This window comes from Pristiophorus japonicus, chromosome 8, assembly GCF_044704955.1.
Source record: "Pristiophorus japonicus isolate sPriJap1 chromosome 8, sPriJap1.hap1, whole genome shotgun sequence".
In the NCBI taxonomy this organism is placed as follows: domain Eukaryota; kingdom Metazoa; phylum Chordata; class Chondrichthyes; family Pristiophoridae; genus Pristiophorus; species Pristiophorus japonicus.
The window spans coordinates 222,363,036-222,374,219 of record NC_091984.1 but is presented as its reverse complement, the minus strand read 5'-3'; the positions used below and the strand labels follow the sequence as shown (position 1 = coordinate 222,374,219).

Sequence of the window (11,184 nt, the reverse complement as noted above, 5' to 3'; positions counted from 1 at the left end):
CCCCCCACCCCCCTTCTCTTTCTCCCACCCCCCCCCACCCCCCTTCTCTTTCTCTCCCCACCCCCCTTCTCTTTCTCTCCCCACCCCCCCCCTCTCTTTCTCTCCCCACCCCCCCTCTCTTTCTTCTCCCCATCCCCATTCTCTCTCTCTCCCCCACCCCCCTCACTGTCAGAAACACAGAGAGAGAGAGAGAGAGAGACACTGGTGCGGGGGGTTGGGGGTGGTGGGGGGGGGCGGGGGGGGGTGCTCCCGGTGCTGCAGTCGGTGAGTAGAAACTTGATTTTTTTAATTAGGTTTTTTTTTTTTTGTTTGTTTTTTGATTGATTTATTTATCATTTATTATTGATTATCGCTCTTTATTTGTAAAAGTGAAGTGTTTAATGTTTGTTAACCCCCCTCTCCCCCCCCCCCCCCCCCCCAATCTCTCGATCCCTACGCCTGATTTACAAGTGTGGGCAAGATTTTTCTGAGCGTACAAAATTCTACACTTACTCCATTCTAAGTTAGTTTGGAGTATGTTTTCGCTGTCTAAACTTGCAAAACAGGTGTAAGTGGCTGGACACGCCCCCTTTTGAGAATTTTTTTTTTAAATTAAACTATTCTAACTCGCTAGAACTGGAGCAAACTAAATGCTGAGTATTGCAATTTCTAAGATGCTCCATTCTAAACTAATTGCTCCAAAAAAATAGGAGCAACTCAGGCCGAAACTCGAGCCCATAAACTGGGGAGGGAAAAGTAACAGACACATGAATCATTGACCTGTAAATGGTAAGAAAGGTGCAGTAAATGGGGAAAAAGGTCAGTTGATGGAATATGTAAAACGCACGAAGTAGAATGAAAGGTGAATGATTTTTGGTTGGTGTAATCTTCCCTGCGGACTTTGGTTGCGGCAGAAACCGAAGTTGCTGGTGCTGTCGATGGATTTATGTATTTCTGGAAAATCACTTGTGATGAGCTGAATTTATCGATGGGGAATTGGACACCAGTATCTCGCTGTTCATGCAGGAGGAGCTGGAGGATTTGATTTGTTCATCACAGTATATGAAAACAAAAACAATTGGTGCTGCAGGTGGGGTATACCGGTGAACAGTAATTATTTTATTAAAGTAATGTTTGCAGAAGGTCAAGTCTTTTCATTATAAGCCTAAGTAACCTTTTAATGTGGCAAGTGTTAATGACTGCCAAATAACCTTTGACAGCAAAAATGAACTTTTACAAATGTGGAGTCTCATTCCTTCAGGTTTTGAATTTTTGGGGGAGTTTTTAAAAATGTCAATTTTTTTTCTATCTTTTTTTTCTCTCTCTCGATCCAATCTTTCTTTTCCTCTCTCTCTCTCTCTCTATCTTTCTGTGCCTGATTTGACATTGAAATTTCCCCCTTTAATTCACCATCCTTCTCGGTCCTTCCTGTGTTTATTTCCCAATCCTTAAATCTCATTGGTTAAGGAGATAGCCAGTTGGTTGCCCTGTTCACTCGGGTCTCTGTTTCCCTCACTGCGCCGTTATCAGCTCACACTTCCATCAACTTTGTGTGCAAAAATGTTTGAGCTGACGGATGCTGGGGCAAGTCTGACTAAAGGCAGACACCGTTAGATGCTTTGTGTCCTTGGTATGAAATTGATTTTAGGTTCATTTAAAATCATTACCTGCACTGAGAGTGGGTGCTGGAGTTGAGTAATGATGCTGCAGTGCATGTAATTTATTGGAATACTCAAATAAATATCACTAGAGTACTATATATCATTTGGAGTGGGACAGTTTTTATTTGGTTACTGTAGGTTTCCTGTCTGTACTTGGTTTTGGATGCCTCATTTAGCTTTATTTTCTGTAGCGTGTGTATGAAGGGTAATGTTGTTCTTAAGCTGCGCAGTGCTCTGGAGCTCCCACACAGCCAGCACACCAGCTTTTAAATGGGTAAAAAACAGCGCATGCACGATCAGCCCCTTAAAGCACACCCCAAAAACACAATGTAAAGGGAACATTGGTGGTGGCTAATTAATTGTATTCAATTCAAACATGCAAACGGTCCTGTGACTCCCGCAGAGAATGCAACCAATTCCATTGCTCATGCTGGGCGTTCTCATGGTGTGAGACATCCCCTGTATATAAACAGCACATTCCTGCAGATAGATTCTCACTAATGTGAATTGGGGTCAAGTCAGTGCGACATAGCAAATTGTGATGCAAAATGCATTCACTGAAAATTAATCTCCCAATGATCAGTTTAGGGAAAATGTTGGGGAGTGAAATTGAGATGTTTTTTAAAATGGAAATGTTTGGTATAATGGCTTAATTTTATTAACATGCTGAAACATTGTATGTGAATTATTGCAAATGGCACCTGGTTGTGTTCTCTCCCTGGAAACATGCTATAGCTCTTTTATATTTAAAATGGTAAGGAATTTAACTGATCCCACATTGTAGCAATGGTAAACTATGTAAATTAAAACAGTGTTACTGTTATGAGAATGGTCCAAATAATACTGTACAAAGTCAATGCTGTAGCTATAATTATTCAGCTCCACAATGTTAAGGTGCTATTGCTGTGTAAAATAGCATTGCATTTAATACCACAGGATTACGGAATTAACATGAATATAATCAGTGGTCAGGGAAGCATTAACTGTTCATCTTGTGATACAGTAGCAGCAAGTTAGCATTCCAGTTTATAACTACATGATGAAATTGAATGAGGAATTTCTGAACATATGGGGGAGTGAAAATGTTATCTGCTCGTGTGATATTCTTCTGTTTGAACCCCTACCACTGCCACCACCATTAAGTGCATGCACTTTTCTCCCAAGGGTTTGCACTGTTACAGATGATTGCAGTATGCGATGATGGCAATGCGTTGTTATCCGTGTCAGTGTAATTGTTTTCTCTGGGGTAAAGAGCAGCTCCCGCATGAATGCAGCTAATCTGTCGCTACCAATTCTGGCAGAGATGGAGTTGAGAGAAATAATTGTTTTACTGTTGCGGTGCGAAGTAGGATGAGAATAACAATTGGGGGCGCAGTGATTCCTCGTCGTAGAGGGTGATGGGTCAGAAATGTTTCTGTGTTGAAGGTATTGCGGGGTGGTGGGGGGGGGAGCAGCAAAGACCAGTACCTGGTTATAGTAGTGATGTACACACGTTTATCTTAACACTGTCTCCTGACGCAGGATGAAAGATGAGGGTGGCAGGATCTATGAAAACGTAGGCTTGATGCAGCAGCAAAAGGGCCATAGATGAGATAATGCCAGTGTTCAGAACAGAATGGAACGGTAAGAATTGTTACTTCTACTTTTTATCTCCTCCATTTACATGTAAATAAAAGGTCTACCACGTCTCCTGAAGGTGCTGACTCTTGCTGTGGTGATGCAGTTCACCACCCGCTTAAATTTCAACCAAGATAGATAGCCGTTGATATTTGAGCCTGACCTTGAGTGTCAACGGGCTATTTAACGCCTGGGGCCAACAGTTGCTTCAGTTTTTACTTTTTTCCCACCCAATAAAACTAATGGATGTTGTAGCATTTTGTAAACACTTCTATTGCCTATCATAGTGTCTTCCAAACCTTCTGGAGTGTTGTCCCTGGCCCTCTGCTCAATGCCCTGGTTAGAGGTAGGGGAAAGGGGTACAATGGTCCTGTGAAACTGTCAAGTTTGCCATTTTTTTTTAAATGTTTTCCCTCTTCCCTCAAACATCTGCCCTCTTCAGAAGGTGTTGGCTCTTCGTTGGGCTACATATCCACAGGGTGAGCCATTCGTTGCCTCACTCTTCCCATGTGAGGCCTGCCATCAAATATTGGACGGTGTGGGGTGTCACACCTAACCCCAATCCTGTGCTCATCTAATGTCCACACGTGAGCACTTTTCTAAATGGTGTCACTGGATACTGAGGCTGAGCAGGAACCTTGTCTGTTTTGTCCCTCCCTGATCCAGAGATCAAGGGGTACGGGTAGTATAGTGGTTATATTACTGGACTAGTAATCGAGAGGTCGGGACTAATGATCCAGAGACATGAGTTCAAATCCCACCATGGAAGCTAGGGTTTTAAAATTCAATTAATGAAATAAATCTGGAATAAATATCATCAGTAATGGTGACCATGAAACTGTCGGATTGGCATTTAAAAACTCACCGGGTTCTCTAATCTGTTCTTACTCGGTCTTTCCTATATGTGACTACAGTCCCACAGCAATATGGTTGACTCTTAATTGCCCTCTGAAATGGCCCAGCGAGCCATTCAGATATATACCGCCACCGTCTCCAGGGCAATTAGGGATGGGCAATAAATGCTGGTCTTGCCAGTGATGCCCATATCCCGTGAGTGAATGAAAACAAATTACAAATGCAATGTCCCGAATCCGCAACTCCGAAAACCGGAATTGTCCATTTAGCGCATAGCTGATGGAGTTATCCGGAATTATTGTCCAAAAACTGGAGATTTTTGAGGAAAAACCCAAAATTTGGTCGAGGATTCCGGATTTCAGACAAGAAAATCAAGTCTGAAATCCGGAATCCTCGACTGAATCCGTGCCGGATTTTGGGTTTTGCCAGATTTCTGACCTCGCCGCTCAAAACCCGGCACAGATTAGGTCGAGGATTCCGGATTTCAGACTTGATTTTCTTGTCTGAAATCCAGAAATCCCAAAAACCAGAATGGATGCGGACCTGAGTATTCTGGATTTTGGATGGTGTACCTCTATAGGGCTGTACTTGCTGCCAAGCTGAGAGCAGCTAATTTGGCAAAGACTGAACCTCGCGCTCTATAGGGTTCAGTACCAGGTCATGCAATACAGTCACTTACTAAACCAATGGGGAGTCAAAGAATTTTTTAATGCTTTTTACATTGTATGTCTGCACTAGCACACTTCTGTTTCCATTCTTACTGGTATATTTTCATTGACATGATGGAGATTTGAAGTAAGAAAGTTGGAGTTCCCTCATATGCTACTAGTCCGAGCTGGTGGTATATGGTGACTGAGTTTAGGCTGATCGAGCTGGGCTGCTTTTGTGTACCTCCAGCAACCAGCTAACAAGAGAGATGTGCAGGGGTCTGGGAACAGATTGCCAGCCTAGTTTGCGGGAGGGAGGGAGAGTGGTGCTTGGTACCAGGAGATCTAACCGGAAAGGGGAGATCATTGATAAAACAACAGGGGCCGTGTGCTTCATTACAATCTCGCCGTGTTTTCTAGCTACAGGGTCGATTCTTCGCAGCAACTTCGTAAATGCCAATTTTGGTTTTTTTAAGATACTGCAGTATAGTAACAACTGCTCGATAAGTGTTTGAACTGCAGGTCCCCAAACTGCGATCCAGAAAATATTTGTTCTTGAAGAATTGACTTTATTTTTTGTTAAATCCATAAGCACTTTCTAGGTGAATCTAAGTATCAATTAATTTCAGCCAATGCTACAATAAATAAATGATTCTGTTTGAATAAAATAAAGACTTACATTTATATAGCGCCTTTCACGGTCACCGCACGTCTCCAAGCGCTTTACAGCCGATGAAGTACTTTTGGAGTGTAGTCACTGTTGTAATGTAGGAATATCGGCCACGGATTGAAACACACATTTTCTCTCATTAACTGTGCTAATGCTGTACTCTGTTATCAGCTGTGTGAAATCGGTTCCATTTTGTCCAGCTTTGCTAAGACTTTATTTTAATTTGATTTGATTTTTTTCCCCCCTCAGGAACAAGTTGAGGTGGCTGTGAAATGCAGAGGAGAAATGACAACACTTCAGGTGTGAGTGGAATGAAAAATGACCGTTGAAGGTTTAGTTCAGAGTATCGTGGAATTTGTTTTCTTTCCCCCCCCGCCCCGTTTAAACACTAAAAGTGAAGAGTAACCACCCTCATTCTTTCAGAACCAGGTTCTCCGTGCTAGAAAGTGAAGCATCACCCATACTTTGTGCATCCTTCGTATTGCTTCTCAGTATTTTACTGACGTGAAACCCAAGTGCCTTTTTACAGTCATAGCCTCTCTGCAGTCATTTTTACTTCACGTAATTCTTCGAGAACTTGAACTCATTTTAATTCTTTTTGTTTAAATGCAGAATAGTTTTTTTAAAAACCCAGTGAGGTTAAGTAGAAAATCGTACATTAATGTGGATCTTTAAAGAATAGTTTTGCTTTTTAGCAACCTGTTCAGTAACATTGACATAGACCCATGAGAGTGTTATATGTTGTACCTTTTGGCTTTCCTTGTTTTTATTAACAGCTTAAAAAGAGGGATTGTTGGAATTTGCACACGGGATTTCCCCCTCTTTTTTTTTTTCCTCCCCTCCCTGATAAGTTGCTGGAAGTATTGAGGCTTTTTAAAACTTTAAACTCTCGTCTTTGTAAGAAAATGATTCACTGGCCACAGCCTTGCTGTTGGGGTTGATGCTGTGTTGGAGATTAGATGTGTGCTACCCCACATCGATGTGTATCTGTCTCATCTCAGACCTTATTTTTTTTTTGTTTTTAATTCATTTTCATTCTGTGCCAACAAGATTGTTCTCCCTGGTAATAATGAGAGAACCCAGCAGCCTTAGTACAGTTGAGCTCTGATGAAGATAGGACCTGCTCACCGAGGAACTTGACACTTGGATAGGGGTTAGTGTTCGGTTTGCATCCCTCCAAGCCACAGCTATAGATGACCAGTTTGTCTGTCTGCGCCCTATAACAATTCACTCTGGTACACCGTAAGGTAAGCTAAATGTCTGGGATAGTCGGGTCTGCCAATCTCCTGTAAGAGATTTCAAGCCAGAAACAAGTGATCTTCCTCCACTGTGCCTATAAAATGTACACCCCCCCCCCCGGCCTGAGTTTTCCTCCTCCATTTGCTATTGGTCACAATGTGTGTACGTTCCACATAAGAGGAATGAGTCATTTTTTTTGTTGAAAAAGGCTTGTGTACTGTTTTGATTTAAACATTTTGTATGTAAATTTGAATGTTATTTTCTATGTACTTTTATATGAAACTATCTACTTTTAAATACTCCATGGGACACAAATTAACACTACCTTCAACAGCAGGTTGAATTCCTAGTGTTCAAGGAGATAATGGATTAGATAGATGTACTTTGCAAGGGAAATCTCTTGAGGATGGCACCACCTATGGTTGGCATTTTCCTGAAACTTGGAAGGACAAACTGAAGCTTCTCTAGGGTGCCCCTCTCTGGCAGCTTGTGGTAGTTACACCAGAATTCAACGTGCAGTCCACGTACAAGAACAATTGTCAAGACTCCATTTTGTCCCACCTCCTTTCAGGACAGGTGAGGGGTGGAAACCATAGCAAGAAGGACCTTTCCGAGCCAAATGCAGTTGGAATCAGTAGGGAGAAGTAGGCCATTGTCCTGGGCCTCAATGTCCATTCCAGTCAACACTGGCCTATATCCTAAGTTACTAATACGCAACGCATTTGCATTCCCCACAAAAGCGATCCTGAGTCTTTTGTAACCATGTTTGGGCAGAACTGGTGCTGCCTTTCCCTCTTTCCCACTGCCCCTCCCCTCCCTACCTGACCTTTTTCCTAGAACTATATGCATATGTAGGATAGTATGACAATAAGCCATATCCCAGACGCAACAGAAGCTCCTGAAGCAGATTTAAGGGTTTGGGGTGAATGGGAGAACAGTAGAGGGTCATCTACTTGAGTAGACCATATTAAATATGACATTATAGCTGAATAAAGGATCCTCTAAGTACCCTTGAGGGAGCAGGTGATGCACTGAGAGAGACCACCTGGGGTTCCTCCACTCCACCTCTATATGGAAAAGGATTAAATGGGCATTGAGAAAACTGCCGTGTCCACGAGAACAGAGCAGACATTGAGCATCGTTGGTGGATCTTCACTGTCTACAAACCACTACAGAAACCATTGTTTGTACTGGGTTAAAACCTAGATCAGGAACAGGATCGGGCAGATGATTTAGTAGTGTCTCCAGACAGTGAAGTGTGTGAGCAGAATCTTCTAAAGTGTAAATGATACTTTTGAACCACCTTACAAGTGTTTTATCCTACGTGCCAAATCTATTGGGCCAAATTAATCTGACAGGAAGCAGAAGAGCTGAGTGGTAAAGTTGCAAGTGTTCCACCAGCCCTGCCATCTGCTGGCAGTGTACTGCAGGTAGCTTGCCTATGCAGTGATGCCTGTGACTTGATAGCCTTCCTGTGAGGCTGCTGTATCAGCCTGCAATGAAATATATTGAAGACATCAAAAGAATTTTTTTTAAACTTGAAATGGGAATCTAAACATTATTGTCACTTTGCAGTGAACGAAACTGAGTAAATTCTCCCTAAAGCAGCTCTTACTGAAACTATTTAGATGTCGACCATGGATTTTATGTATTTACTGACACGAGCTGCTGTTTGGAGGATTTTATGCTTGAATCAGGATTTTTGTAATTTTGTGAGGTTATGAATCCTTTTATTTCCTCCTCCTTCACCCTCCAAGCTCTACGCTGCCCGGGAGGAAGGGAGCGTGGGTTGTGACCTGCACCCAGGCCTCTGCCGCTGTGTTATCGTCCGGCTCCACGAAGCCACACGAGAGCATCCAAGGGATAAATCTCTCTCCCCGATGTGGCCTTTGTTTCCGGCCCTCTGTCTGCGAGGAGGGTCCTGACCTCTGCTCGCTGTTTCCTGGATACGACACCACCTGCGATCAGGAACTCCTGGCCTGGGAATGGACCCACATTGTCCAGCCGCTCCCTCTTGATGTTCTAACACACAGAGCTAATTCAAGATTTGTATTTGAGCATTAATTGGGGAAAGTCTGCATTACTTTGAAATTCCGCACTTGGCTCCCGAATGCGTTTATCTGGAGCAGACTCTCTCGTTAACGAACTTTCAATGTCACAACATTTAAACTCGATACTTAATATTTAAAAAAAAAAGGGGGAGAAATTAACTTTAGAAAGTCCTGGGTGTAACCAGTTGGCCTTTTAATGTGAATTGAATTGCTCTAATGCTTCAGATTATTACATGGGCTGCTTGTTCACCTGCAGAATCACACATTGAATAACCCATTGTAAACGATCAGAATAATGGTGCAATGACGATAAATGACATCTGCTTTTTATTATCCATCCTGTAATTTCATATTTTGTCAAACTACATACCATTCAGATGTCTAGTTTATGTACAGACACAGTAAATGATTTTCCTATATTTATAAAAGTATATATGGGTGGTAGTCGATTTCTTTTTTGCTAGTCATGCTGTGATTTTAAAGCTGCATAAGCTGATATCAGAGTATAAATGTATTTGTAATGTATCAGATCTAAAATTAGGAATAAAGTCATTTTATATAAGCTGAGTATCTGTTTATCATTTTCTCTCTCGCCTCTGTTTCTGGAGTTGTTGCCCAGTAAGTACAGACCTCTATGGGATGATATTCTGTGACACACACACACACAGACACACACACAGACACATGCACACTTGCCCTTGAGACTCAGTGAAATGAATAGTCCATATTACTGAATTTGTATTGGCATGGGACTGCCTGCTACTGGTTGGTATTGATGGCTGCCTCCTGCAAACACACAACTTGTCAAACCAAGGAATGCGCCTCCACTTGTATTTACCCAAAGGACAATGCAGATCGGAGTGCGTTCCAAAGGCTGTTATAATCGAGGCTCATTGCCAGCTCTCCACCTTGTTCTCTCCCAGAACTTGGTGTAAAACTGCTTACCTCCTCTGCCCTATCCTCCTACGAGCATTTGAAAGCAAAAACCTTGACACCGCCTAACCACTAGTTTTTCATCTCCGCTCCTCTATTGAAGAATCTTCTTGCGATAGGTACGGTAATAATCCATGTGAGTGATTTAACATCACCCTAGTCCTGAAGATGTGTTTGGTTCTTAAGACGTGCAACAACTAATGTTAACAGGGCTGTGTAGGTTATAACTAAAACATTTCCTGGGGTTATTCAGTTGGGGGAAAAGAAAAGTTCCTTTTTAATTCCAGATAAATTGGGACGTCCATTGATTTACCCTTGGCTGCTCTACTTGAATTTTTGCATCGGGTATTTTATAAATTACAAAGGCAGAACTTTCAAGTCAGTAACATTTGATAAATACTTGGACATTCTGAATAACTTTTTCTTTTAATTTACTGAACTCTGAATAAATATGCTGCCTGGTGTCGTACAGACATGAGGTAGCAGGTTCAAAGCTTGATCATCTTGCCCCTGGGGTGGGGGAAATCACTGCACCTGATCGCTCTCTAGTGGCATTTGCTAGAAGTGTGCATGTGAGCAGTACGTGAGTAGAAGATTGGGCTCAGTTGTGTAGTTCCCTTCCACGGCTGAACAGACCACCGATGTCGTGCATGGTACTTGGGCAGGTTACCAAATCCTGCTGGTGCCCGTTGAACTATATCGCAGCAAAGAGTCAGAATGGGAGGGGGGAGGGAGTGGGGGGGGAGGGAGGAGAAATGAATTCACCGCAAAACTGAACATAAACAATCTGATTGCCGCCTCATTGCACTGCAAGTGGTGCCAGCCATCGTCACTCACTTTCTATCACTTAGAATTTTTGCCTTTTTTAAAAATAAAACCTTTATGTTCTACACGGCAGTGAACTTGCTCTCCCCAACACTGAATTCACCGACTTGCATTGATCACATCACAGCTACTGTGTATTTCAAAGCATTGGGCAGTTTTCTGCCCTGATTGTTCCTCGGACAACAAAGCTATTTGCATCTCCTAGTAGGCAATTCAGCCCCTTGTGAAACGTTAAATTAAGGCCCCGTCCGTCTGCTCTCTCAGGTGGACATTAAAGATCCCATGGCACTATTTCGAAGAAGGGCAGGGGAGTTATCTCCGGTGTCCCTCAATATATATCCCTCCGTCAACAAAACAAAAAAACAGATTATCTGGTCATTATCACATTGCTGTCTGTGGGAGTTTGCTTGTGTGAAAATTGGCTGCCGCGTTTCCTCCATTACAACAGTGCCTACACTCCAAAAGTACTTCACTGGCTGTAAAGTGCTTTGAGATGTCTGGTGGTTGTGAAAGGTGCTATATAAATCCAAGTCTTTTTGAGTCTGTTCTATTATTCAATGAGATCACGACTGATCTCTACCTCAGCTGGGTTTAACCACCTTTGATCAATATCCCTTGAAACCGTTGCCTAACAAAAACTTGTCTTGAAAATTTCAATTGATGCAGCATCTAAAGCCTTTTGGGGAAAGAGAGTTGCAGATTTCTGC

At 42.5% G+C, this 11,184-nt stretch overlaps 1 protein-coding gene across 1 annotated transcript in view; it reads left to right on the top strand.

Annotated features, from left to right (window-relative positions):
* The window catches only part of ptpn11a (protein tyrosine phosphatase non-receptor type 11a), a 74,395-nt gene extending 65,114 nt beyond the window's left edge, over nt 1-9,281 (top strand). Inside the window, exons 15-16 of the mRNA XM_070887957.1 lie at nt 3,162-3,263; nt 5,679-9,281. Of these exons, the coding sequence (XP_070744058.1) occupies nt 3,162-3,231 (70 nt within the window). The 3' untranslated portion in view covers nt 3,232-3,263; nt 5,679-9,281. The remainder of the gene's footprint in view (nt 1-3,161; nt 3,264-5,678) is intronic.
* Nucleotides 9,282-11,184: the final 1,903 nt, after the last annotated feature.